Source organism: Lagopus muta, chromosome 7, assembly GCF_023343835.1.
Source record: "Lagopus muta isolate bLagMut1 chromosome 7, bLagMut1 primary, whole genome shotgun sequence".
NCBI lineage: Eukaryota > Metazoa > Chordata > Aves > Galliformes > Phasianidae > Lagopus > Lagopus muta.
The window spans coordinates 45,826,827-45,854,611 of NC_064439.1; the positions used below are offsets into that span (position 1 = coordinate 45,826,827).

The 27,785-nt window shown below is 37.7% G+C and overlaps 1 protein-coding gene across 2 annotated transcripts; it reads right to left on the reverse strand.

The window, feature by feature from the left end:
• Positions 1–108: 108 nt before the first annotated feature.
• On the reverse strand, positions 109–27,756 carry ANLN (anillin, actin binding protein). Of its 2 annotated transcripts, XM_048951326.1 has the most exons (25): positions 27,652–27,697; positions 27,175–27,264; positions 22,931–23,084; positions 22,311–22,595; positions 21,592–21,938; positions 20,663–20,885; positions 19,698–19,891; positions 19,454–19,561; positions 18,864–18,981; positions 18,059–18,175; positions 17,288–17,514; positions 16,564–16,715; positions 16,124–16,271; positions 15,448–15,583; positions 14,878–15,057; positions 13,198–13,324; positions 12,244–12,292; positions 12,108–12,164; positions 10,750–10,788; positions 10,380–10,401; positions 9,378–9,490; positions 5,648–5,734; positions 4,109–4,216; positions 1,890–2,062; positions 109–1,495 (listed from the first exon to the last, which is right to left on the reverse strand). In XM_048951326.1, exons 1-25 carry the CDS (start codon positions 27,667–27,669, stop codon positions 1,372–1,374), a joined length of 3,396 nt encoding a protein of 1,131 aa, XP_048807283.1. In that variant the 5' UTR covers positions 27,670–27,697; the 3' UTR covers positions 109–1,371. The 2 variants fall into 2 exon arrangements, with proteins under 2 accessions (XP_048807283.1, XP_048807284.1); XM_048951327.1 differs by lacking the exon at positions 27,175–27,264 and having other exon boundaries at positions 27,652–27,756.
• Positions 27,757–27,785: the final 29 nt, after the last annotated feature.

Below are 27,785 nucleotides of genomic sequence, written 5' to 3' on the forward strand. Positions count from 1 at the left end.
TCAGGATACATACACTTAACAGAATCCTTTCCCAAACATTGTGTGCAGTCGATCTTCTCTTCTTTAACCTACAAACTGGTGCCTCAAACGCACAGATGACATTAGAAGTAGTTACATAGCGTTTTATTTTCTTTATTTTAAAAGGATAAAATAAATTTCAATACATAATTTGGAAATATTTAAAGACATTGGAAAAAAGAAAAGTAGATTTAAAAGCAAAAGTACAGTACAAAAGGCAGCTTAAGATAACAGAATTTAGTGTTTCAAGTGTGAAAATACAACAGCTAAACAAGTATTCCACTACTGCATTTGTAATAGTGGGGTAATCAGTATTTCACTAAGAACAGTGAAAAGCTGTGGAAATAGCAGATTTTAACTGAGTAGTTTTGGCATTTTCTGATGGGTCTGTAGTACTGTTTTTATATGCAATTATAGACATTTATGGCAGGAGGAAGACCCATACTTTCTGCCAGAGCATTAGTTGGTAGATAGCAGCTTTATAGTGTCTTACAGGAAAAGCTATTTTACAACCTATTCCTGGCCCTCAAATGGAGTGGAATTCAAGCTTGTACAAATTGTGAGGTCCAGGAAATACCGATGTACACAACACTAAGGCTAAAATTTATTTTTAATATAGCAGTCCTAACAAAAATATTCAAGACCTTTCATTTCTATCAAAGTGCAATATACTGCATACATAATTCCACACCTGTAAACAACATAGTATACATGTCATACACTTATCCATACCAGGTTGTACGAGAAACAACAAAAATATTTAAAACAGAAGAAGCATGAGTATTGTGAATATCTCCTGTTCTGACCACAAGGATATTGTGCAAGCAAGAAACGCCTATATTGCATGCTTTAGAATGAAGTTACTATTAAATTCCATGCCTGATCATTATGAAAAAAGCCTCCAACATTAAAGTTCCTGCTTCAGCACCTTTCTTCTCAGAGAACTCTGAACTACTCATTCAGGGAGCTGAGATAGCTAATAAGCTTGTGTTTTCACTAGCTCCCCCCTGGCCCTGAGCCCTGAAGTGCGATTTCCTGCAATAATTTAGTTTTTTCAAGAAGAGAATGTACTTAGCTAAAAACACATCCCAAAAGTTATATAAATATTTAGCATATTTAGAAACAGCTAATTGTTTCCTACTATACTCAAAAGCTATGAAATAAGTTCTAAAATCCTTAAAGGGAGACAAAAATACTGCATAACAGCCCTATATAAAGGTATGTAATCTCTCAGATTTAAAGCTTAAGTGATCCAGATGACTTTCCATAGATTTTTTTTTTTAATTTTTCTTTTCCTTTGTAGTTCACACTGCTTTTTGCATAGGTGTTCTCTTCATGTTCTCCTTCCTGTGGTTAAAGCTTTCCAATTGGTTTGTAGCAAGCATCAGGTTGCCACATACGAAGGTCAACAAGAACTTGATTCAGCTTTTGCATCCAAAGGTTACGTTCTTCCTTAGTATCAGCAGATAGCCAATTCCTAAAAAGCAAAGAACTCAATGAATTAGATATTTCCCCCCCTCTTCTACATAGAGATTCAGAAAAAGGTCAAGCTTATCTACAGAATCCCAAATAGCAAAGGAAAAAATGAAATCAAGTATTCCAGAATTCTGTTAAGTTCCAATAAACTACCTGGCATTTCTACTTTTAAGAACAGAGAGAACTCAGCGTTTCCAGAAGGTTGAAGCCTGATAATAAGACAAAACAGGACTAGAAGTGAACAAAGTTTAAGTGCGACCCCCAAAATCTAAACATTTAAATGAGTGCTGCATTGGCGCGCCAAAATTGTGAAGCTATATTAAAACCATGACATGAGGCAAGACCATCCCTCCCTTTCCATAAACTACACGAGGTTCATGATTTTATCCACTTACTTTGTAACACACAGCGTGTCTCTGCATTGGCTGACAAGAGTCTCTTTATCATCTTCCCTCTGAGGACGGACAGTTATTAGTTCAAAAGTGTTGGGTCGCGCACAGAACTCCCTGTTGACAGGCTCAATCTGACGAGTTGTGCAGTTAGCCAAGTTTATCCGGCCCAAAGGATGCTGAAAGTCAAGTTCACTTATCAGTAAAGAACACTGCTATGATCGATCATGTTTTAACTGTTTTTGTTTTGTTTTGTTTTTAAATGAAATCTCTCCCCCAATAAATAGAAGTATTCTACTTTGCACATTGAAAAGAGCCATAGGTGAGGAAAAGCACAGACAATGGAATACACACTTCCATATCCAATACAGTTAACGAATTTATCCCTCAAAGGCTTAGACTTTAGAAAGATATATTCACACTTTTTCAAGAGAAGCTTTGTTTTTAAACTCTCATTCTTCATAACTTCGTAAACTTCATAAATTCTAGAGAACTTCATAATAAAATCTAAACTGATTGAGCAAATGCTATCAAAGCCTGCAGACAGCAAGAACTTGAAGGATGCTTGCATCATTCCTGTCAGAGTCTATGAGCATAAGGATTCATCTTTAAACATGCAACTAATGCACTAAGCTGCAGAGTCCAGCTGCTTTAGCTCCCTCTGTAGTTAATGGCAGCCACTTTTAAAGAGCATTTCAACTGTCAAGGTGGTTATTCTTTGTTATTGTCTACAGAGAGAGGTTCAGCTGTACACCTAAAGTTAGTTACAGACCTCTGTTCCAATTCATCACACCTGCAGAACACATCACAGTACAGCAACATCACAAGCAGCTCTCGAGCAGGAGAAAAGCTTGCTTTTTAATGGGAACATTCACTAAACATGGATAGTTGATATAATTTAGGTTACTGGAAAAAGGATAACTCCATTTCAAGTAAAATTAAGAAAGAATTTATCCATCAGAATGGGTATTCCCAACATGCAATGCTTATTTTAAACAAAATGTCTTCATTTAAAGCAATAATTGCTCAACACTGATATTTCTGACCTATGTCCACCATGCATGATAGAACTGCCATAAGGCAGTTAAAGAGATTTTACCATTACTGTAGACAGTAGTCAGGTATATTCTCTTATATACCTGTATCATTCTTTTAATATATCTGTCACTGTAAGAAAGAAATCTAGAACATTTTCAAGAACAGAACAGTCTGGAAGGCAAACCAAAGCAGCTTTGGTGGACTAAAGGAGGGTAAGAACTTTTTTCCTTGATCATATCAATTTTCAGCTTTTTTTAAAAAACATTATTATTGCATTATAGTAAACAGATTATTTTCCTCTCTCCTGGCAAGGAAACAGAGTACACTGATATATTTTGGCAAATATCAGCATTTGGTCTTCCTTTGTTAGCTGGAAAGAAACTAAATTCAGGCATCTGGGCTGGCATAGAAGATCCATAAGAACCAAAGTTTGTCACAGTCTGGGGAGAAGAAGTGCTGTGCCAACAAACAAGTATTTAATGGAAAATTGCTTAAGTGAGTCAGAAAAACCTTCTTGAAAGCAGTCCTTATGGTAACTAGAAATGTTTCAGGGCATATTGCAGGAAAGGCTAAGGAGACAAGGTTCACCTTCGTGACAGATGAACCTCTCTGATTTGGCTCATTAGCCAGACAATAACAAAGGTTTATGTGAGAACCACTTAAAAGCATCAGTTCCAGCTATAAAAGAGAGATCCAAGAAAGCAGCAACTGCAAACAACATAGTCCATAATTACAGCCATGCTTACACAGTATAGAAAGATTGGACAATCTCACTCTTCTCTATATTGAGTGCTAAAGTCAATGTTTAGTCTAAAATTTAGGGCAACTGGATACAGCCTGCTTATTAACCTGTACAAAGTTGGTCAATTTCAATTAAATAGCCTCCGCATTACTCATTTGACAAATACAGTAGGAAGTTTTAAGGCTAAAAGGGTAATTGAATACAGATTTTCTACTACTTTTCCCCTTCCCCAACAGATAAAACAGTCAGTTTCTACTTTTGCCCTTGTTTATGTCACATTTATGAAGACAAGCCTTCTCCATTCCCCAAGGAAGCTTTAGAAGTTTGCATCTCATGCTCTGTATGTAGTTACCTGAAACCTTAACTACCAGTTATCAAAAAAGATCAGCAAATAGAATGAAGTATTACAGAACTTTACAATCTTGAGCCTTATGACCAGTACTACCTTCCGTTTCTCATCATCTGGGTACGTCCAGTAGGATATACAGTTTCCAGCAAGCACACACCACCGCCTGTGCCAAGCTCCAAACCCACTGACATCTTCAAACATAGTCTTGTAAAAAAGAAAAAACAAGTGTTAACGTTACACTGTCAGTTTGGTCTGTACTCAACTATTTTTTCCTGCAGAATGGTTCTGCAAATAAAACCCTTCACTGCAGTAAACTTACATAGGAGAAAATACCTACTGGGAGAGATTTCTAATATATACTTATTTACCAGATAGGCTGGAGCTTTTTGACCAAAATACACTCATCACTGCTATTGCAAATGACTAGATTTTTTAATATTGACAATGTTAAACATTCCCTTTATTTTCAGATAATGGAGGGTAACACATAAAAGATATTTTCTCAATGGTTCACAAGCCACGTACTAGTATAGCACAAGCTATTGTGGCTATGTATTTAAGTCATCTTGACTTACATGTTAGGATCACAAAGTTTATATCTGGCTATTCCACAGGCTACACTCAGGAGGCCCACATGGTTTCAAAGAAACTAAAAAATAATCTTAAATATTTTTTTTTGACAGTTTATTTTATAGGACACAGGATTATGCTTCTTTCAAGGCCCATTTCCTTAGTATTACAATGGAAAGTTCACTGTCTCCCTTGCCTCCCTGATTCATCATGAACTTGTACAAAACATTTTCTTCCAATTAACTTTCGTATGTTGTTTTTACATATTATAATAGATTACACATTTTTAATAAGGCAGGGAGTTTCCAAACCTTCACTTTGGAAAAAAAAAATGCATGCACTGTTCTCCAGGTTTTACATGCAACAGAAGTGTTTCAAAAGCAGCATACAAAACAGGGGATATCAAACACTACAAGCACGCAAAATGTTTGCATCTGAACAGACTTCATTAAGGAGACAGAATTGCTTGAAAAAAATTATGAAAACACTAGAATAAAGATAGTTCAATGGCTTGCTGAAGCGTTTTCATAACATATTCACTGCCATCTGCTGGATACAATCTCAACAACTCCATCTGTTAGACCCAAGCGTATTTTCCAGAGCCCAGCTTCAGAGAGAAAACTGCTTAAGGTGTCTCTAAAAAGTAGCTTAAGTCTGTGAAGTCAGTGAAGTAAGCATCTTTTGCTAGAGATAATCTGTTCATACCAGGACAAAATAAAATCCAAGATGTCTCCTAAGAGCTTCTGACAGTGAAATTAGAATCTTGTCTTATGTCACATACAAATTATAGTAAAAGAAGTTGAATTGAAGTTTGGAAAACAAGCAAACTGTTAATAAGAAAAATGTATACAAGTTAAAAAAAAATGAATAAAAGGGAACAGTAGTAAAGACAGCTTTAATTTAGAAGACAAAAGAAAGGTCTTGGGGTTTGACTCAGGAAGAACAAATATAGTCAGGTAAGTTTTACTATCATCACAAATACATATGTAAAGTTGCAGCAGTGAAGTGAGTATATTTAGTAAGACTTGCTGTTTCCAAGGAAGGAATTTGAAGTGAATACTTTACCAAGAACCCTTTTTCCTCCACAGAAGAGTCCACTTGGCATTTTAACTTCAGATATATGTGACCTTCCAAAGGAGACAAAACAGGAACCTGCAAAAGGGTAAAACAATTAGTCATCTAATTTTGACACTCTCCAGCATCTGCTCTAGAACTCAAGCAAGCCACCTGCACCAGCATGTTAGCATTGTCTTGTTTGTAGGACCTCCAGCCAGAAAACAGTGGTCAGCCTCAAGCAACACAGTAATGATCAGATTGTTTCAAGTTCATTGAGAAGGTTTGAGAGACTTTTTGCTTATTAGCTTACTCAGGATGTACACATGAGCATGCTTCTATCTAGAAGCAACAGGCAACCCAAGCACTGTTATAAACAACACATGGCAGCAGTCCACAGCCTGCAAGCTTGTGCCTCAGTTTGACATTAAGCTGCTTAGAAAACATCAAAGTGAGCTCAAAAAGGATTGGTAGTTGGATGCTATAAGCACTGTTGGTAGATACGGATGTAATTGTGACTACATAGATAAATATTTGTACAAAAAAGCCTAGAAGGGGAAAAGTAATGAAAGCAGTTTTTCCTGAATGGCATTCAAGTCGCTGAAGACCTGTGTGAAGTCATCTTTAACAAGATTCCAAACCCCACCTTCAGCCTCTGAGGAAAGGAGATTAACTATTGTACCAGAGGCTGGCTGAGGGTAGCTCAGTTTCCAAGGAGCTTGAAGAAGAGCATGCAATAAAAATTAACTTTGGACTTCCCCCAGCCTCTCCATGCATAGCATCCCAATTGCAATGAGTGCTCCTGTCACTACTATCAAAAAAAATAATTTACAAAAAAAAATATCACAGTCCTTGCTTTTTCTACAAGCAAAAAGAGAAGTTGCTAATTAAAATAAAGAATTTGCTGGGCACTCCACCTATAGTATATTGTTACTATCAGACCAAAAAATAGTGTAATACTATTTTATGTCAGACAGAAGCACTTTGGAGATTTTGAGAACCATATTAGTAAAGAGCTGTATGACAATAAAGCAAGGTTGTCTAACAAACCAAACTTCTCAGTTATGCAGAGTGTACAGTACTAGTAGTAAACTTAAAAAGGTCTCAGAACATCCTCCTATTCATATGATAAGAGAATGTTATATTCCAGTCAGCAATGTACCCCTTTCAAGACAAAGTGGAGAAGGAGCTGGGGGGAGGGGGAGAAGAGGGAGGGAAAAAGCAATCTGTTGAATAAACAGCTAAATGAGGAGTCCCTGACTAGGCCAGCTTGCATTCTGGTGTGGTCATTCAGGTATCTGCCATAAGAAGGAGCTGGTTTGCTGTAACAGAAGATTATCTGCAGAGAATTTCGTGATAATTCTCAAGTCACTAAATTTATCACTTCCTTAATTTTGAGAAAAGAAAAACTTTTTTTTTTCCTGAAATTCAAGCAGAGTTAGCTACATAATGCTACTTTCAGAGATAAGGAGCAATTCAGTACATTTCAGCGTATTTCAGTACATTATTCTAATTCCAAGAAACCTAATAATGCATGCACCAAGCAAAATATTTCAATTGCAAATTTGTGTACAGGTAGGAACTTTTTGAGTACTTCCACAATTTTCATGCTCTTTAGTAAGGATTTAATTTGACAAAAATTAGAACTGCTCACAATGACAGTAAGTTGAGTTAAAGCAATATTTAGGTTGCTAGTGTCTTTTTCCATGGCCCCTCATCAGCAGAGTAGCTGATTTTACATTTCATGCAGTTCATCAAGAATTTGGCTTAAATTTCCTGACTAGCAGCCTTTAAGAAGCATCAATTTGATTCAAAGCCTCCCTCTAGTGATCCAGAAAGACAAGACACCCTAGTTAAGGAAAGCCCTAAATGTTTTAAATAAACAAATTCTGGCAGCATCCTCAGCACTGTACAATACAAGGAGTAGAACTCTGGTTTTAAAGGCTCCTAGCATTGTGTTACATTTACTTATAAGCTCTCATAAGCATTTTTTTTTTTCCTAAAAAGAATTTTCAAACCATGCAGAAGGCAGACATATAAGCAACATGCACTAGGAAGCCAGACTCCTGTTTAGTGATAAACTAAGCAATCATAGCAACCTTGTCCCGGAACATATAGCTCAACAGTTCTCTTTCCTCCCCTTCAAAATTCATCTATGGAAAAAAGAAATATGCTCAGCATTGTGAGAGTTTAAAAAAAAAAAAAAGAAACCTTAAGAAATAAAAGAGGGTGTGGGGAACAGTTATACAGGAATTGATTTTTGTTCTTTCTAGTTTTAGAAATGCGTATAAAATGACAGGAATGAAAACTGAAACCCGCTGAGTTAGTGGTTGATTTCATATTAGGAATATCTGGAGTAAGTTTATAAGCAGATGTTTAGTACAGTCAAAGGCCAAGGTAAAAATGGAAGCCTGCAGACATCATAATTTCACAAAAGCTTTCCAACAAAAAGGGGGATTCTAGTTCACAGCTGTTCAAGTTATGCACCTGGAAGCATTTAACTAAACCATGTTTTCCCTAGAAATCTAGGTGAACACTGTGCTCATCCAGCCCAGTGTTCCATCCTAAAGATGAATGTAAAAAGGTTCAAATCCAGATTGACAAATAGAAATTAAAAGCTGTTTCCCCTAGTTCTCAGAACAAGGGATTTCCAACGACTAAACTACGTGCAAAGTAAGATTTAAGCATAGCTCTTGTTAAGAAGAATATTTATGCTGAAGGCTCAAAGTCAGTACTTCTATGTAGAAGCAGTGCCATTCAACTGTAAGTTCTCAGACAGTTTCAAAAAAAGGAATCTGAATCTATACATAGAAGGTAAACCTTCTGAAAAATCAATCTGAGATTGTTTTTAAGCTTGTGCACAAACCACTACTCTTACAATCTCATCTCATCAGAAGCTCTTGTTGCAATACTACTATCATCACTATATGGTAGTTAGAATTCTAAGAGAATTTATTTTGATACTGCTGTTTGGACAGATAAAATTGCAATTCAGTGCCAGCATAAACTGTAGTAGCTTGTGAATTAACTTAAGATAGTTTTAGGACAGCTGCTGGCATTAACCTAAAACTATTTTAATGTTCAAGGTGTTACAAAGTTACCAATGAATGCAAGAATGTAGTTTTTCTAACTTGTAATGGCAAGAGCCAGTAAAGTTATATTCTTAGTCCTTTGTCCAAATAAAACTTGGTAATAGCTCTTGCAAAAAATATTGCCTGTTTCTAAAAGGTTAGTTGGGCCGTGAAAGGACATTCATACTCTTATCTGAATTCATACTGAGGTTTTAAAGTCATTTAAATGCAGAGAACTTTAAATACTTCATCATCATTACAACACAGTACCTTATTTATCTATTCAGTAATAAGCTGTTGATTAGCATAAGACATAAAAGCAACAAACAGCATGAAGTCTGTGTACACAGAGATGTCAACTGTATACATCAGTTTTGTCAGGGACAGCAATCAGTAACCAAATACGACATTAGCTTTGCATAACCACACTATGCACTGATCTTACAGAAAAAACACCTATCACGATAGCATGCCTTTCTTTCTGATGCACCTTAAATTGATGTTTCAGTCATTTGAAGCTAATATCAGTAAAACCACCTGTGTTCATACATACACGTGTATATAATCTTTGGCCTAGATTTTCTACAACTGCAACTTTACCTGGGAACAGTAAACTCATTCTTTTTTCTAGTGGTATGTGATTACCTTACAAAGACAGTAATCTCCATTACCTTCTCCAGTGCGAATTTGGCATGTCCTACAGAAGACAACGACAGCTTGTGGGATCCAACAAGGATGAAGTTAGTAGTGCGCACAGCATTAGGGCCCCCTGGACTGGCCATGGCTGTGGAGAAAAGGTCAAGCCAAGCTGTAACACTACACACAACCAAGTAGCTCTAAGGTGTAAGCAGGCTCTATCTGTACTGCTGTGCAAATGCTCTACTTGATACAGACAATCTTTGTACACTCAATTCCTCCTCTCCAGGATCCTTTCTTTTGGTCAAAGGCTTTGAAACGTTTGCAGAGGATGAGATACGTTATCTTAAAAGGCCTCAGGGGAAAAAAGAGCATACTAGGGCATACTGCAAAGCACATAGGACCTGCAGTAGGAACTTCAGACGTTAAAGAGATTTGAAGTGACAACACTGCAGTTTTCAGAACTTGACCAACTATTTCTCTGCGCTGTATCAACAGAAGCAAGCCCTGTAGCTCAGGCACAGGAATGAGATTAGCTGCAGCAGTTTTGTAGACATTTCAGAGGTTGCTCATAAACTTATTATTGCTGCAGCTTGTACTAAGGCTATCTCAACTACCTCATGCAAGTGTATAATGCATTTCAGAGATGTCAGAGAAACTGAGATGCTGCTGTCCTTCTTGCCAAGCATCAGAAACATATATATTGTTAAAACACAGAGAAGCAAAATTCCAGGATCTGAACATATATTTAAGAATTTCCAAGCTTATTCTATATTAGTCTGATATCAAAACAATTTAAGTCTCAATTTGTTTGAGTTCATCTTCACAGGAAGAATTTTAACCACAGGCATTAGATACAAGATATTAATGCTGCAAAGAGAGCTTCCACTAATCATAACTCAGATATGCCAATGGTAACTGACATCTTCTCTTTATTACATGCAATTTTTATATTGCAAATATTATTTATTGATACACTGCTTTTGATAGTAATGCTGCTTATTTATCTTGGTATAAGATGTTTAGATTTTGCTTACCTGGAGTAAGAAGGGTGCTTTTCTAGAAAGAGAAAAACAAAAGCTTAGTGAGAAAATAGTTGGAGAATTTCTACAGAAGACTGAGCTAGGTTACAGAGAAACTAGTTTTGAAGTTTTCACATTCTTAAAAACAACTAGAAAATGAATCCAAAAAAGCATGTACTACCTATATTTTCAGCATTATTTATTTAGAGCTGTCACCAGTTTTTCAGCTTTCTTGAGCTGATGCTGAAGAGTTTGGTAGAAATCTGCACCATTACAGTTTCAAGTAAGGGACATAAAAGCCTGATGCAGATACAGGCTCTTATGTGGAAATACAGCCTCTGGAAGCTGTACACAGAGCTTGTTACAGTATTACATTCATACTTACAGAGGTAATAGATGTTAATAATCTCTTTGGAGTGATAACCTGCAAAAGAACACAAGAAAATGAATGCACTTGGATTTCAAGCTACTGTAACTGTTCATTACATTGCCATGAAAATTATATCTTAAGACTTAGCATTTAAATTAACTTTAAATAGATGCTAGCTCTTGTTATAACTCCTTGTTTAATGAACACAGACTCAATGCAACAGCTTGAAACGCATAGCATGCACTTGAAAAAGCAATCTTAATAGACATTTTTCCTTCCTGTAATAAGTAAATGCAACTTGTTAACAATAGATGACAATAGCACAAGTATAGAGCCATTCAATGTCCAGCTTGTTGTGTATTACCTCTATTTTCATGTGAAATATCAAAGTTTTAAAAGAGGTAGTTCACTAAAATTAGAATTATGTGTCTGTTCTTGAACCTGAAAGATGAAAGCAGGTACAAGATGCCATTAGCCCTGTGTCAGCAAGAGTGCCACAAAAGCATTTAGTACTAAGTGAAGGTTCCTGCAAAATACTGCACAAGAAAGCAATATCCTGGACTGCTTAACTAGTCTTATTTGGGGATACCACAAGAGTATGTTTTCACTATGCAAAATGAAAATATAGACTTTCTTAAAAAAAATCTCCATTTTCTCTGGTATGGGATTTTAGAATGTATCCCATTACCTTTGAAAGACACTCAAGTTCTTCACATTTTTTTTGCAGACAGATATCTCTAAAAGAAGGAAATAGGACCTAAAACAGGCAATCAATGCACACCCAACTGCTGGAATGGCAAATGAAAAACACCACAAGCCACTGGCACGTTGAGGGCTAACAAAGCCTTAATAAACACAAACACCTGAAACATGTATGTTATTTATGCTTAAATGCTTACTTCTAAGAGATTGTTAAAATAACATTTGCTTTAAAAATAAGCAACTATTGCTTTTACTTAATATTAGGAAGAAAAGCATTATAGATGATCAAGAGAGCTTTAGGACCAACAGAACTGCAGGGTAGGGCATACTGACTTGTGGATTTTGTGTGAATTGGAGAAGAAGAGCACTAAATCACTACCAGAGGCAACCATATATTAAATATATATCTTTGTATATTTTGCAGAACAATTAAGAATCTTTCTTCACTTTGTCCCCCAGTGTATTTTAAACCCTAAGTGCTGCAAGCCCAAACCACTGATACCTGCAGGACTGCATAACCCAGCTGTTACTGCAGATCTTCTTACAAAGAAGAAGAGGAGTAAAAGCAAGAAACAGATTGTTTAAAACTATTAGTCAGTTCTTCCTGAAAACTACAGTCATCTTAGTGTACCCTCTTGATGCGCAACACATGAATTTTGTGTTCCATTTACCTTAGATTTATTTGCCTTTTTCTTTTTATCAGTGCCTGGAGCTTCTTTTCTCTGCACCTACAAGGCAAAAAGGTATTAAGAAAGTACAACACATCATTTTCCCTTGCACATCCTCTTGACACAGACCAATACATACCAAACTGTAGACTTCTATATTTATTTCAAAGTCATTTGATACATCATGCCTGAAAAGGATGAATGGGAAAAACACATTAAGCCACAGACTGCTGGAAAAGATGCTTTTTTCTTTGTTTTTTGCTGTTGTTACTCATTACTACTTCCCTCCTCCTCCTCCTGATCCCTCAAATTCACCAAGGAATAGCTAAGAACACCCAGATTCCACTCAAAAGAATCTTAGCCATGGTGCTAATAGCTAGTATTTCTTATTTGTAAACATTAGGTTGTCCCTGAAGGTCTGAACTCCTTTCATTTCTACAACAGCACTCCCCAGTGCAAGCAAGCAGTGTTGCTATTCTAAAGATCTCAGCATGTTTCTACTCAAAGTTCCTTTCTAGAGCTCCACGAAAGAAAGTAGAGAGAAGGCAGGGGGTAGATAGAATACATCTACCATTTCTCAGAACATACTCTTCAGTCTGCTGCTCAAACATTTCTAGAATACAGACTGCTTTTGCAGTAATTAGCCTGAAGTGAAAACTACATTAACTCAGTTTTTCAAGTCCAACACGTTTTCAAAGACTTAACAAATCAAACATCCATTTGAACTCACATCTTTTTAGCTAACAGTAATTTCAGTTTGAACAATCCTTTCTTGTTTTCCGCCCTGCCCATCAAGACACCAAAACCAAATAGCTGCATGAAGTGTTAGTTGCTGCAAAGAACTCTCAGGAAAAGTAATTCATCTGTCACTGCAGTTAATCCAGGAGAGAGCCATAGGAAAAGCAACAAATTAGCTTATGGTATAAATCTAGATTACTCTCTTAAGAAGTACATTGTGGCTATTTCTTATAATAAGATGATGTCACTCAATTTGTTTGCAGAATAAGGCAAATATAAAAATATCACTGAAAATCTTTGTAAATGCTCCACCATCAGAGATAGTTCCAAAATAGTATTTTGTACTTATACTTACATGGTAAATGTTGTGGTAAAAGTAAGTGCATCTCCATTCAGGGAACTGGCAGTACTTGCTAAGGGAGTTGCAACCATATTTTCTGCTCCAGATCTCAGAATTATCACATAGTAGTAGTTTGCTGCTTCTGTAAATACATTTCAGATGTGCATTTTCTTTATTCAAGAGTTGTTCAAGTATCTCAAAGTCCTCCAGTATTGCATTACTATTAAGTGTGCCTGTTTCACCCAATTTAAACACTTGTGTTAGTCAAGATTTGCTTACAAACTTAATCTGAACACAAATTATTTTTCCATGGTATCCATTGGTAGAATCATCTCCATGGACATCACAAGTGCATTAGTGTCTGGAACTTTTCAGGTCAGACCTGCTACTACCCAACCTTCAGAATAACTGGCCTAGAGTCCATTGATTTGCAGCCTTTATATTTGATGCTTTCTTCAGAAATAAAAGTGGTTTATAGTTTGCTCTAGTGCAAATGCTGCACTACCAGAATATATTCTCTATTGCAAGGAGTATTTAGAACCATAGACTCGCTCAGGTTGGAAAAAACCTTATAGATCAAGTCCAACCACAACATTAACCATACTACCCTAACAGGAATTACTGGCAAAAACTAAGTAATTCTGTATTAAACAAGCTTATAAAATGAGAAATCTGTTTACATGGATCTCTCTCAAACAATCACAACACATCAAGATATTAAATTATGACAGGTGCTTCCATTTATGTTCTTGGCAATACAAACATTTTATGTCCTTCCTAATATACATTTGAATATATTAAAACTTAATTTACATTTTGCAATACAGTTAAGAAAGAAAAAAAGAAAGGCTACATATGCATTCATTAATAGTAGTTTTGGAACAGATATTAAACAACTGTTCAGTAACTTTTGCTCTTACGTTTTAGTGAGGTACAAAGCAAGAACCTGTCACAATTATCCAGCTACAATGAAATTTTGTGACAGTTTAAAAATAGCACTGGTTACTGTGGGCTTGTAGATTCTTGTAAACAATCATTTGAGAAAGGAACTTATGTTCCTGGCTGTCTCTAGGCCTACGGAGAGATATTGCCAGATTCTGTTCTAGAGCAAAAGAAACAACTTGACAATAATGCCTTAATGATTTAAATATAACAGCTTAATAGATGCCTGGTGTTTATATACAGAGCTACAGAATTGCTCAGGTTGGAAAAGACCTTCAAGGTCATCAAGTCCAACCACAACCTAACCATACTGCCTGAACTCTAACAAACCTGAGCACCACATCCAGACAGTTTTTATGATTGAGGCGTTGATGGAACATAAAAAAAAAAAAAGTAGTGATGCAGAAGTGATGCTATTACCATTTTAGAACGCCACAAAGGTCAGAATTTATTTAGTACTAGACTTGCATCCATACAAAAAGTCTAGGGAGGAAGAGGTAGACCTGAGACAAAATTTTACTTCCTTCCCAACAAAGGAACAGAGAACCATGGAAACATTTATTCTAAGATTGGCCTGGGAAAGTCATACAAGTTTCCTGAACATCACAGGTACGAAAAAGGATGCTGCTAAAAAAGACCAAGGAAACAGCAAAAGCCAACGAGGAGAAAACTAAACAACCGATGTATTTAGTGAGGGAGGGAGAACAGCAAAACAGCAAGGGAAGGGGCATAAGTTCTAGTTACTACTTTTACCTGGTTTTTGAACTGTACCACACACAAAGTCTGCTTTTAGAGGTAGACGCATTTCTGAAATAGAAACAGATCCCCTGGATGGAGCGAAGTCAGAAGACGCTGACGCAGCTTTATTTCTTCTAAGAGGTCCCTCAATCTTCAGTTTATTTAATTCCTCCAATAAAGCAGTTCTCTTCTCAGCTGCGTAGAGAAATTAATGAATAAGAGTTGTAATTAGGTAAAAATACTACTAAACATGAGCGTTGAGATGCTGTGATTTTAATTTTGGGTTTGGTTGGTTTTGGTTCGTTTTAGTTTTGCTTTTTTTGCCATAAGTATGTAAAATGCAATGTAAGCATTAATCAACTTTAAGAATAGTAAAAATATCTGGGACAAGAAAAGTACCAAAAAGTATCCCTGCCTACTGGAGAAGGCAAAACAGAACAGATGTTATCTTCTCCTGTTTTCCAAAAGGAAGAACTGTAAATAAGCAAGTATAAAGTAATACTATAAATTAATTGCAGGAGCATATCACAAATCTTCATAAGGTGTTCAAGCTGTAAAGAATTGGACTTAAATCTAAAAACCTACTTGCAAGGAGAAGCAGTCTCTCTGCTTCTGCTTCCTCTTGTGACCCTTTTCCATGTTCCTCATCAAAACAGCAGTTCAGAGCTTGGCTGGCTTGGTAAATCACTGTCTGCTGCATGTTGATCTCATTGTTCAGCTCCTAGAGTAAATTAGACAAATAGTAAGCTACGGAACATCTTGCAGTTCAATCTTATTTCTGCAAGAGAATACTCCAGCACAACTTTTTCTACCTCAAAGGGAATTTAAATGTGATATGGAATGAATGACTACAGTGTCTGTATGCTCCACATCCAGTCTAGCCTTCCCTTTACCATTGGAAGCAGCAGCTAACCAGAAATTCAGCAGTACACATGATGAGGCAGCATCAAAGATCAAAATGTTGTTTACCAAGAGCGTGGTTGCAAATCCTGTCAAATTCAGTAGGAGAAACGAAATATAGCTCCCCATTTCCTATTCAAAACAACATCTTGTGTCCATAAGACAGTTATAGCATGACCCAAATCAGAAGATGTGTTGGTACAATGTGTGTTGGTACAATGTGACTTGAGCTACTACATACTGTTACATGTTTATGTTAGAACTGCAAAATCAGTTTATGTAGTGTATTAACATGTGGTCATCTGCAGGGTGAACTTAGGCATAGGAATAGAAAAACTATTTTTAAAAGCATATTAGATACCTGCATTTTCTTTTTGATATTGACTTGATCACATGGACCATTCTTTTTCATTTCCAGTTTGGAAGCAACATCTTCTTTACGAACAATGACTTGCTTTATTGAAGGACGATCTGTTTCTTTGAATCTTTGAGATCTATATGCATCAACACTTAAAACAGAAAACTGGGTTAAAAAGTGTTTTCCATGCATATCAAGCTTTACTTATTCACACACTTATTTACACATACGTACATCATTCATTAATGCTTTCCATCTTGACATTGAAATAAAAGCACTCTTTGATACATTTTAAGTTCAGGCGATGTGAGGATGGCATAGAGGCAGCCTTTGGTAAAGGCTGACAGTTCCAAAAAGAAAAACTACTTTTGTAGTTTAAGAAAAAAGAAAAGCCATGGCACATTCTTAGTATGTGCACTTAGGACAATCTTTGAGTTTATTACCTATATGGGAGGCTGCGATCTTCTGACAGAGAGCTCATGCTGTCTCCAGATTCTGCCCTGGGGACTTTAGTCCTTTGGAACTTCTCAGACTTCTGACTTACATCACTGACACTGCTATCCTCACCAACTGACTTACTAGGAGAAACAAAGACCTGGCAAGAAGATGATGTTGGATCATGAGTAACACGGACAGATGTTTGAAATACATTTTCTTATATTTGCTTGTTTTGAGATTACATATAAGCAGTAAATTCAGAGGGAGCTGAATATTATTTAGCAGACTGTTTACAAATATTTTCTAGAACACAGAACAAGCTATTTGTTTATTTTTAAAAACACCAACAGATCACTTTACTCCAGAATATTTCACCCTTAGCTTTCAAACCAGCACTGTTAAATAATTACTTCAGATTTTCACAGGTAACTGCTTCAATACACACACATACAGAACTACAAGCCCAGTGCAAGTAACAGATTTATATATTAAAATTGGATTTTACAGGAACTTGTTTCATGTAGCATCTGACATGCAGTGTTATTTCTAGAGGCAAAAAGTAAAAACTTCAGAAACTTTACCTCATTAAGTTTTCATTAGCAAAATGTTTTTCGTAACTTCAGGATTTGACCAGGTATCACAACACACTAAGATATAACACTGTTCACAAGCAAATGGAACAACTTTCTACACTGAAGTCGTCCTTCCCCATCTCCCAAGAGCTCTCACCTCTGGACCAACTGATTCCACTAGAGGGGTTAACAGAGACATTGATGAAATATTGAGTGACTCTTCCTGCTCATCATCATCACTTTCACCCTCCAGGCTCATGCTCATTTCCTTCTTCAGCTTTTCTATGTCTGGACCATCCTCTTGAAGAATTTCAAAAATTTCATTTATCACTTTCGAGCTATTCATTTCATCACCAGCCTTCATTTCACCTTCACATACTTCATCTGAAAGGTGATGTTTTATAAATATTAGTAGCATTTAAATTAAATGTTTCTTTATAGAACGAGACTAAAGAGTTGACAGACAAGCCATCCACTTTTGTTTTTCAAGTAATGTTAATTAAGAAGTGCTTATTATAGTCAGGCATGTGAGAACCCTGAAGTATACTTCCATCCTTACTTTAATATACTTTTACCCCACGTTCTGCATAAGCGATACAGGGAGGCAATACAAAGAGACGTGTCAGACAAGTTACAACATTTCAGCTTATGCAAGTCTGAAACTGCAGTCTCCCACAGAGCAGCCATTTCTCTCCTTTCCCAATCAAGTTTAGTATCAGTTTTAATATTTCTTGAAGACTTAACATTCAGAGAAGAATTATAAGTAAAAGCTTCCTGATTTGTTTGATATAAACCCAATTACAAAGCAAACACACGAGTGTCAGTGGATACATAGTGAATGCATTATTCAGTCTTGAAGGATATTAACACTGCTGGACAAGTGAGAACAGATAGCTAAGCAAATAAAATGCATCTAATCAATACAAACCATCTGGTTTCTCAGCAAGTTGTTCAAGTTTTGACACAGGCATCGCTTCTACAGGACTCTTCGGCTGAGTGACCATCGGAGAACTGGATTTATCAGTCTCTTCACATTTAGGAGCACCTAAGAATTTTATTAAAAAAAGTCAATGAAGATATGCTATACCTCCAATTTTATTTACTTTTTTCTTAGCATTGTGTTTCAGTAGATTGTTAATACAGCTGACAATTTACAAAAACACTGCAGAACGCAGCCATTTGAGCAGAAAGTGAAATTAAACAGAAAACACAACATCCAAGCCAAGAGAAGAGTATCCTGCATTTATAGAAGCCCATTTGAGAGTCTGTTTGCCTGTGAAGTGTAAAAGGAGCATTTAACAAAGTTCATTCTGCTTTCATAGAATTGAAGGCTCTCCCAACCCCTAAATATTAGATGGGATGTCACAGGTATAACAAATCCTTTCACATCCCCTACTGTAAGAACTGATACAAGGGGATACTGAAGAAGGAAGTGTTGGTGTAAGTTTGGTAAACTCCTGTACAGTATAAATGAAATCTGTAGCTGATTGTTTTCACACACGCACTCTAAAATCAGCATACAAAATACAAAACATTGGTAAACCTACTGAGAAACAATGGCAATCTGTCTTGCCAATCAAGTAGCAAAGTATTATATGAGAAAACGTAGACAAATCAGCAACCACATAAGAGTGTACATAGGTCCAGTTCTAAACAAGGGTACTACTAACCTCTTTGACCATTTATGAATGCTACAGTCCTGCATTAGCCACAAGCAAAAAACAAATTCTCACCTGAAGATTCTACACTGGGAGATTCTTCTGGCCTGTCTCCTTCTGGTGTGTCTTCTGCTGCTCCAGAAGTAGTATCTGAACGAGGAGAACGTTTTGGACTACCCTGAGATGGGCCATCCTGTTAAAACCGAAAACAGGACATTCAGGTGGTAACAAAGTGACTAAAAAAAGGTTAGCTACCTATCCAATATGAAGGAGGATTCTATCTATGCAAGAATGTCAGCTGAAGTTCCAAGTTGAAATGGTTGTAAGAAGAGTTTTTAGAAGTTGGTGGGGGATTGGGAAAGAATATTCATACATAAGAAGTATGTATGCTTATTTGTTAGATAATACTATAGGAAGTAACACAATAACCATCATCAAAAACTAAATCAATCAGCTCAAGTCAGTATCATTTGTAACTGATTCTATAGAAAAAAATCCAATACTTCATTAACAATCATATGAGCTACGTGAGAAGCAGTCTTGTGTAGCCTAGGTATTTACAAACCTTAGATTCCCATCTTTTACCTACATTTGTGCAAAAATACCCACGTTCCGAACACGTTAAAGCAATTCACATCTTCCAATGCATGCAGCTAACATATTACCATTTTAGCTTCTGGAAGTTTTCTCTTAGAACTTTCACTTCTCTCTGCACTCCACAGATTGCCCCTATCAAATCGGCCACGAATGCATGCAAGTTCTCGTTCACGTTCCTATGCAAATAAAGGGGAATAGGAGAAGAGTTCAGAGTTTTAAGACATCAAGACATTGCAAACTTGTCAGGTAGGGAAAGAACAGTAAGAATCTTTCCCGAGCTTATAAGCAAGCTACGAATTTAGCAAGTCATACCTGCTTGAGCTGAAGCGCTAAAGTGGCAGTAGAGGAATTTTCATTTTGTTTGAGAAGCTTTTCCTGGATTGTCCTTGTGTTTGGGGTGACGATGGGCGTTCTGAACCCCGCAGTATTCGTGGAAGGACTGCGTGCACTGTTCTCTTGACAGCGCTCTCCAAAACGTTCCAGGAAGGGCTTAATTCCTGATCCCCCTACAAGAACAATTCTTTTGCTTTAAAAGAAGCTCTCAAACAGAGAAGTTACGCTGCAGTTTTAGATCTCACTGGAGGTTCTTAATGAAGCAATTAAGATGCTCCTTTACAACTTACTGTTACACTCTGTACAAACTTAACCTGAAGTGCAAATCACTGCTGTAATGGAACACAGAAGATATTAAAGCTGTAAATCAGAGCAAACAGATGCCCTCCTCTTTACAAAGACCACACGTGACCCTGCTCATTATTCCAATTGGTTTGTTTTTTAAACATTTCTCACTTGCATCTTTCATCTAAACGAGCATTCTAGCACCCAAGGGAGATACGCTGTTAGGAATCCACCTTACTTTACTGTTAAAAAGAAAGACACTATGCATCTACATGGCCTTCAAGGGTGGAAGCACTTCTTTTTGATTTCTAACATATTCAGGCTTTTTTTTTTTTTAAACATCTATTGGATATATACCTTAGCCAACAATTTGAAATACACTTTCAATAGCCTGTCATCAACTGATGTTAACAGCATACTTTTCAGACAGAACTATTAGATTGGTTTTGCTCTCAGGAGTTACTAAAAATACATTCAGGAAATACTCTTGCAAAATATGGAAGCCATACAATTTACAATTATCACAGACTTCTTCAACAAAGTTAGACCAAGAAATAAGCATTACACAACGTTATTGTAACTTAACTAGCATGTAGTTTTCAACATAGGTGATTTCAGTGACAATTCCTTGAACTCACTGAAGCTGAAGAACAGCTTACCTGGTGTTGTGGGTTTATCCTTAGGTTCAGGTTGCACATGTGTTCCTTTGACTGTCTCTTCTTTGGACTGAACCGACTGAGACAAAGTTGATTGTACCGTCTGTGTGCGTTTCTCAGTCTTCTGAGGGCTGCATGGATTCTTTATTAGCTGTCGTGACACTTCAGATTCCTCACAAGCAGGAACAGTACTGCTTGAGGGCTGTGTTATAAAATTATTTGGATCCTTAAGAGAAAAAGGTAGAATGTTAAGCTGAGACTGTACAATGTTAGTCGTTCTCTCCAGAGAAAAAAAAGAATTAAAACTTTATGCAGAACATACTACAAAATGAATTCCACCAAAACAGAAAGGACTGACAACCATTGCTATGAGCTATTTACAGCATCTCGATTAAATGTTTCAAATTCCTTCATTATTCCTTCAGTATTGGGATCAATGTGTTTTTGTCAGATACATCAGGTAGCTTCCCACATATCCCTAAACCAGATAGGGCACACAGATTATTGCTATTTAGCAAGTGGCATAAATGAAACAGTAAGCATTTTTTACTAATAATTTCAGCATTTTGATTCCATTGTTATTCAGAGTTTCAGTCAGCTGAGAAATCAGAGTAAAATCCAAAAGGGTTGTCACTTTAAGGAATGTCTTTCCAATAATCAAAAGACAGCAATCAATTACTTTGACTTCAACATCTACAAGACTTATATATACATTCATCTTCAAGTCTCAAGGAATTCTAAACTGTTTCAGGTCTGTTGCTTAAAAAAAGAACACGTTTTTATCAAACAAAAAATACTAAGTGAACTAAGATTACTCACACCAAATCTTTATATTTGTTACCAACATTCAGGTTTTTAAACCAGTATGAATTAATGCTTCTCCCCCCAGGTACTCAAATCAATCCTTAATCAGCAACTAATCAGACACTCACCGCTATCTTTGAGTTTGCTGGTTTATTAATAGAAGCCTCAACAAGCCTTTGAGAACAGGATGCAGCTTCCTGCTTTACACTGCTACTATTGATTCCAGCAGATGCTCCACTTGTAGTGGACAATTTGGATAAACAAGTAGTGCCAGGCTGTTCTTGTGCATTGTTTTGCTTTGCAGATGGATGACTTAGGTCATCTTCCCAGGAGCCAATTGTAGCTGCAAGGTTAGCCAAACGGCCCCTTCTCCCAATAGGGGTACTGCTTGCCAGATCATTAGTTGCCCGCTTAGGTGGAGAAACAGACAGGTCCTTTGACTGGAGGGGAGACAGACGAGCACATTCAGAGGGATCTGGAAAAGAGAACACAGTCTTCTTAATAAAATACATTGAGATACCTTTGAATTTTGCTCTGTTGTGAGTTTATCAAGTTAGATGTTCCGAAGGCACTGAGTCTGATCAAGTGAAATTAAAGGCAACACAGTCTTGACCAAGTACTTTACTAGTTGACATCACTGTTGTGGTGAGCAATGCTTCACACTAAAAGGCACACATAGTGCTCTGTTACAGTCAGTTTACTCATTTTAGGCTATGTCCAGTGCTGCCTACAAAACTTCTGTACAAAAACATTCGTGTTGTCTCACAAAAAAAACTGTCTGCTAGCACACCCTATCATCAATGCAAATGCTGAATAATATTGCTGCTTTTCTGTAAGGAACACATACCCTCACTATCCCAGCAGCGTCGCTGTTCTGCCAGTTTCTGCATACGTGTTTTGACTGAAAGAGTTGCAGGAGTTTCTGACTTGGTGCTTGTTTTTCCTTTCTCAAAAGGTTGAGCCGGTGAAGCCTTGTTACACACAGTTCCATGCAACTCCGAATTCATCACAGGAGAACGGTGGCTTGGGGAACTTGAAGGAACAGGCTGTGTATTCTCTGTAGTGGAAGCTTGGGTCTCTATGTTATTGGAGCAGCGTCTCTTTGATGGCGATGGTTTAGTACTAGGTTTCACTGTACAAGTCAGAGAAGTCAAGCAAATTAGTATTCTAACAGTCTCAAACATCCTCAGTACAAAACTGCAGTGCAAAGTTATGATGTACGAATAACCCGTCCTTTTCTATTTCCACCAATTACAAGGCATTAAGTAATCATCTTTAACAAGCTTACTAATCATTAAGAGCATCTGCTCCCAGATAAAGGTAAACATTATCCACACCCAGTCTTAGCAGACTGGGTAAATGCACCCATTGCTATTTACTTTAGGATAAACACTGAGAGGTTTTCACAAGCCATCGTAACAACAAGGAAAAAAAAAAATGAACAGAACCAACATGTATGTAGGATACCTTCTTCATCAGGAAGAGGTGCCTGGTTACCAGTCTCTGACAAAGGCTCTCTGACCCTCTTGGTCTGCGCTGCAAGTCTCGCTGCCATGGCTGGCCGCTCAGCCATTTTCTTCTGCAGGTTCTCCCTCCTGGCACGGGTTCGTTCCAGCAGTTTCTGAGTAATTCAATCACAGATCACTATACATTTCAGTGTGTTAACAGTAACAGTTCAAAATCAAAATATTTCAAGTTTTTCTGTAACGAGCATGTACCAAAAGGGACAATAACAAAAACGTATAATGATGACTACACTGAGACAAATGTGTCTCAGATACTGATAACTGACCTACCGTAATGCACTGCTATGGAAATAGTTAAAGCTTGATTTTCTGTTTGGTTACCCCCTTCTACTCCTGAAAACAGGATAAACATGTTTTCTACACCACCATCTATTTGGTTTTTCTGTCTTCCCCCTTTCTCTCACTGCAGTAACTCCTGAACTCCATACTTCTATTTGACCATTGCAATACACACATCTCCCCCATTTTCAGGAAGTTAGATCAAAGATAGCTCACAGGGCAGCAAATTCCAAGCTACCTTCTTGCTATCTGGCTGGTTAGTTCATGTTTGCAGGGTTTCTGAAGATCGTTTTGCCTACTGGACAGATAACAGGTTCCAGCATTTCTTTCAAAGGGACGTCGATTCCAGTCTTATCATCTAGACACAGACCGTCAAGGAAATTGCTGAAACAGTGAAGTTTGAGACATCTACTTTTATATCAAAAACCAGAAGGAGCTACCCAACAGATTACAAAGTTCCAGTCGTTGGCTTCTTAAGGAAATCGCACTAGAGAGACATAAGCAATGACAAAAATAGAGGGAAAAAAATATATCTAGAGCCTGAAGTATTCAGAAACACTTGAAAGTAATAATATTTCTTCCCTGAATCACCACATGATAATCTTAAGTTAGCAAGTCTGACTAGTGGGCTCCTGACCTGCTGCTGAAGAACATGTTCAAGACACCCAGTTGTCACTGACCTTTTATTTATAAAAAAAAAAAAAAGTTAGTGATCCCAAAGTGTCCATAAGAAAAATAACTCTACAAATTAAATCCATGTTGTTAAAGTACAAAAAAAAGTAGCTACTGCAGCATCAAAACCAAAAGTGAACTTCGGTTCTGCAAAATTAAGTTGTGGAGAACTGATGTCTTAATTGTCCGAACAGAGATGATTTATCACTGTCTTGTACAGGAAAACAAAACATGTGAAGAGGTGTCAAGTAACCTTCTGATATTCCCTAACTTTTGGGAATTTGAATAGTATAATCACACTGCACATGAAATAGCTGTTTCAGGGAATGTTTTACACTACTGGAGGGAGATTCTTTATAGCATCCATGTTTGAAGTAACATCTTTTTAATGCTGCATTCGTAAATCAAGACCACAGTTTAACCACATGTGAAGAACACTTCATTCTTACTTTGATCAATATTTTAAGGTGCTTTGAAACAAAAAAAAAATTGTGCTATTGAACTAATGACCTCTAAAGGGAAGCACATAAACTGCACTTGTTCGGTACCACATAAATTATGGTGAGAACTGTACCAGCCATTATCTGGCCTGTCACATAGCAATTAAATACACATTGCACATTTTTAACTGTCTAAGGCTGAAGTCTCAAACAATGTTTCATTGTAGGGCAACACAGGACAAATGGAATGTCAATCCCAACGATTCTCTGTCAAAGTATAAATGCTGCTTCTCTAACTTCCATGGAAGAGAAGTTAGGGGGAAAAATATTTTTAAGAGGGACACATGAAGTGCCTGGAATGCCTTCTCTGTAAGTTGCATCCCATTCAGATAATACACTCATAAGTTCCTATACCCATTTTAAGTTCATCTGTATAACTGTTCTTTTGCAAATTCAAGTGCACTAAGACAGTATTCCTACAGTTCTATTCAAATGCAGTCACATTCCTTTCTGTTTTGTTAGTCCAGTGAGAGGGAGCTTCAGTTGTTACAAATAGGATGTCATTTCACAGGAATGCACGCCTCCGTTGTTGAGCTCCAACTCCTACTGGCTTTTTCCATGCAACCGCCACAATTCAAACCGCTGTTACACACCATGAGTCAGCCAGCTACCAGAACTCGAGGCTTAATCTTAAGCTCATCATAGGTGTTCGTTCCTAATAGTACATTCTCCACACATTCCAGTAACAGGCAACATTTCAGAGTAGGACAGGCTTGTTTCATTTTATGTAGGAAGTTGAAAACAACTAAGCTGTACTTAGAGGATCATGGCTCACGTGCAAGAGCACATTATAAAATCACAAAACACCTTCCTGCTTTAAATGTTGGTGGACAGTCCTGCTTTAAAAGTAGCACGTGTTAAGTTACGTACAGAAGCCATACCTAGCAACCTTAGAGAAGACTGCTCACAGGCTCATGAGTGATTACAAGAACTTGCTGCTGCTACCCTGCTTTAGTAGCAGAATGTTGCAGAAGGAGCAAGTTTCTGTGACACTGAAACAACAACTAACTTCAAATTTCATGTATGCAAACCTTTCTCTGAGCAACTCTGTCACTTCTTTTTGGTCATCTGCCACACTAGGAAACAGTACTGTGCTCTACAATAAGTACTGCACAGTATAAATAACCTGGACTATTCCTAACTCTCTGTACTACCAAACACAGGCTTCTATGCAACAAAGTGAATTACACAATCAACTACCAACTAAGAGCCACAAGCATGCTCACTGTGATTCTAAAATAAGACTCCACCATCTCCTCAGTGGACCATATTAACAATTTGGCTGACACCCAACAGGTCATTAGATTTTGCTTGTAAAATTAATTAAAAACTATTATTTTTGAACTGTTTCATTTGAAAGCATTGAACACACAATCTTGCAGCAGCATCTATTAAGAGACAAAGCATTTTTATTCTAAGGCCAAGTGATCAGCAAACAGCTTTGGCCAGGTAACACTTGAATTAACACTGCCGTACCTAAGCAACGTTTATAATGCCTCACCAGTTCCCTGCAAACAACAGAACAGTTGTTTACAAATATAACCTGAAAATAGCTAAACTAATAAAACTGATACTTAAAAGAAATAAAAATTAGGACATAAATACTTTAAAGCAGGTAATAATAAAGCTTCCTTATAAAAAGTCCTTTTTGAGAAAAGTTATCAAATCAAAATTCTGATGCAGTGGTCAGATTCTTATACAGCAAGGGAACATCCTCCACAGCATAAGCATTCCTGGCAAAGCAATACCTCTCAGGCACTCTGCAACACCAGCAAATACTTGAATGAAGTTTACACTAAGGAGTGGCCCCTGAGTTGGTCACAGCTTTTCAAAGTCAGTTAACTACACAAAGGGTGTGTTGAGATTGGAATATTTCCCAGCATGCAAAACCATTTTAAACTTGATCCAGTATTCTGGACTTGCGGTTTTGTTTAAGACTAGTCTCATCATGTCACCCACTACCAACTAAGGAAGGAGATTTTAGATGTTTACACTTAGCAAGCCTTACATGGGAGCAGCATTAATCTGCCTTGACACATGCAAATCAGTATCCTACGTGTGATTTCTTTAAGTTGGACCTTGCAATCCTCCCCTGCTGAGGGCACCCGATTTATTTACAGGATGACTATTAGAAATATAGATTATTCTTTCCTCCTTAATAAAGCAATGTACTTGATAAAGATTTTTTATCTCTTTTTATGATTAGGTTTGTGGGTGGTTGTTTTTTGTTTTTAATTAATTAATTCAGGCTTTGGTTAAACAGGGCATGCATTAAGAAGAGCACAGCCAGCAGGTCAAAGGAGGTGATCCTCCGTCTACCCTGCCCTGAAGAGGCCACATCTGGAATACCGTGTCCAGTTCTGGGCTGCCCAGCTCAAAAGACAGAAATCTCCTTGAAAGAGTCCAGCAGAGAGCAAGAAAGATAATAAAGGACATGGAGCCACATCGCTTACGAGAAAAGGAAGAGAGACCTGAGTCTGTTCAGCTGAGAGGGGATCTGATCAGTGTTTATAAATATCTGAAGTGCAAGAGGCAATTAGATGAAGCCAGACACTTTCCAGTGAAGCACAGCGGTAGGACAAGGAGCAATGGCCAAGAACTGGAACAGAAGAAGTTTTACACAAATAGACAGAACTTCTTTATAGTGTGGGTGACAGGACACAGGAACAGGCTGCCCAGAGAGGCCGTGGAGTCTCCTTCTTCAGAGATATTCAAGACCCATCTGGACGCCTACCTGTGTGACCTCTGCAGGAACCTGCTTCAGCAGGGGGGTTGGACTCCACGATCTCCAGAGGGCCCTTCCAACCTCTGCCACTGTGTAGTGCTGTGTATTCAGAAGCATTCGCTTGAATTGAGGTATTTCTGAAAGCCATCACAAACCAGCTCTGCAGCTTTATACCTATCTCACATGGAAGCAGAGTACAGCACAGCATCCTTAAGAAGCCTTCAGCCCTCATTCAAGCCAGCCAATTCCACTTGTGTCATTACAAGCCTGCCCCGTTAAAGAACAAAAACGCACATGGAAAAGGACCTCCCTTCCACCAGCTCCTGCGTGAATAACCCCTCTGTCCTCCACAGCAATAAGGCAGAACAGAACAGAGGGCCGCTCGCAGCCTTTAGGAAAGCCTGAGAGAAGCCGTAAGGCAGCCCGGCTCCCCGCGGACCCTCCCCGACTTTCGCCCCCGGCCCTCAGGACTGAAGCTCTCCCCACCTCGGTGAACGGATCCATCGCCGCTACTCCGGCCGCCGCTCCCTCACGCCGCCCCGAGAAAAGCAAAAACCTCCACCCCAACCGCTCCGCGGATTTGAATTTCAGCGCCGCCTCGAGTGCGCATGCGCACGGAG

What these genes read in the sequence shown, in the direction of transcription:
- ANLN (XM_048951326.1), bottom strand. An exon ending in TCCCAGTGTAGAATCTTCAG is followed by an intron (nt 18,176 to 18,863) that starts GTGAGAATTTGT and finishes TAAAATTCTTAG; the next exon opens with GTGCTCCTAAATGTGAAGAG. An exon ending in GACACGCTGTGTGTTACAAA is followed by an intron (nt 1,496 to 1,889) that starts GTAAGTGGATAA and finishes TTTGCTTTTTAG; the next exon opens with GAATTGGCTATCTGCTGATA.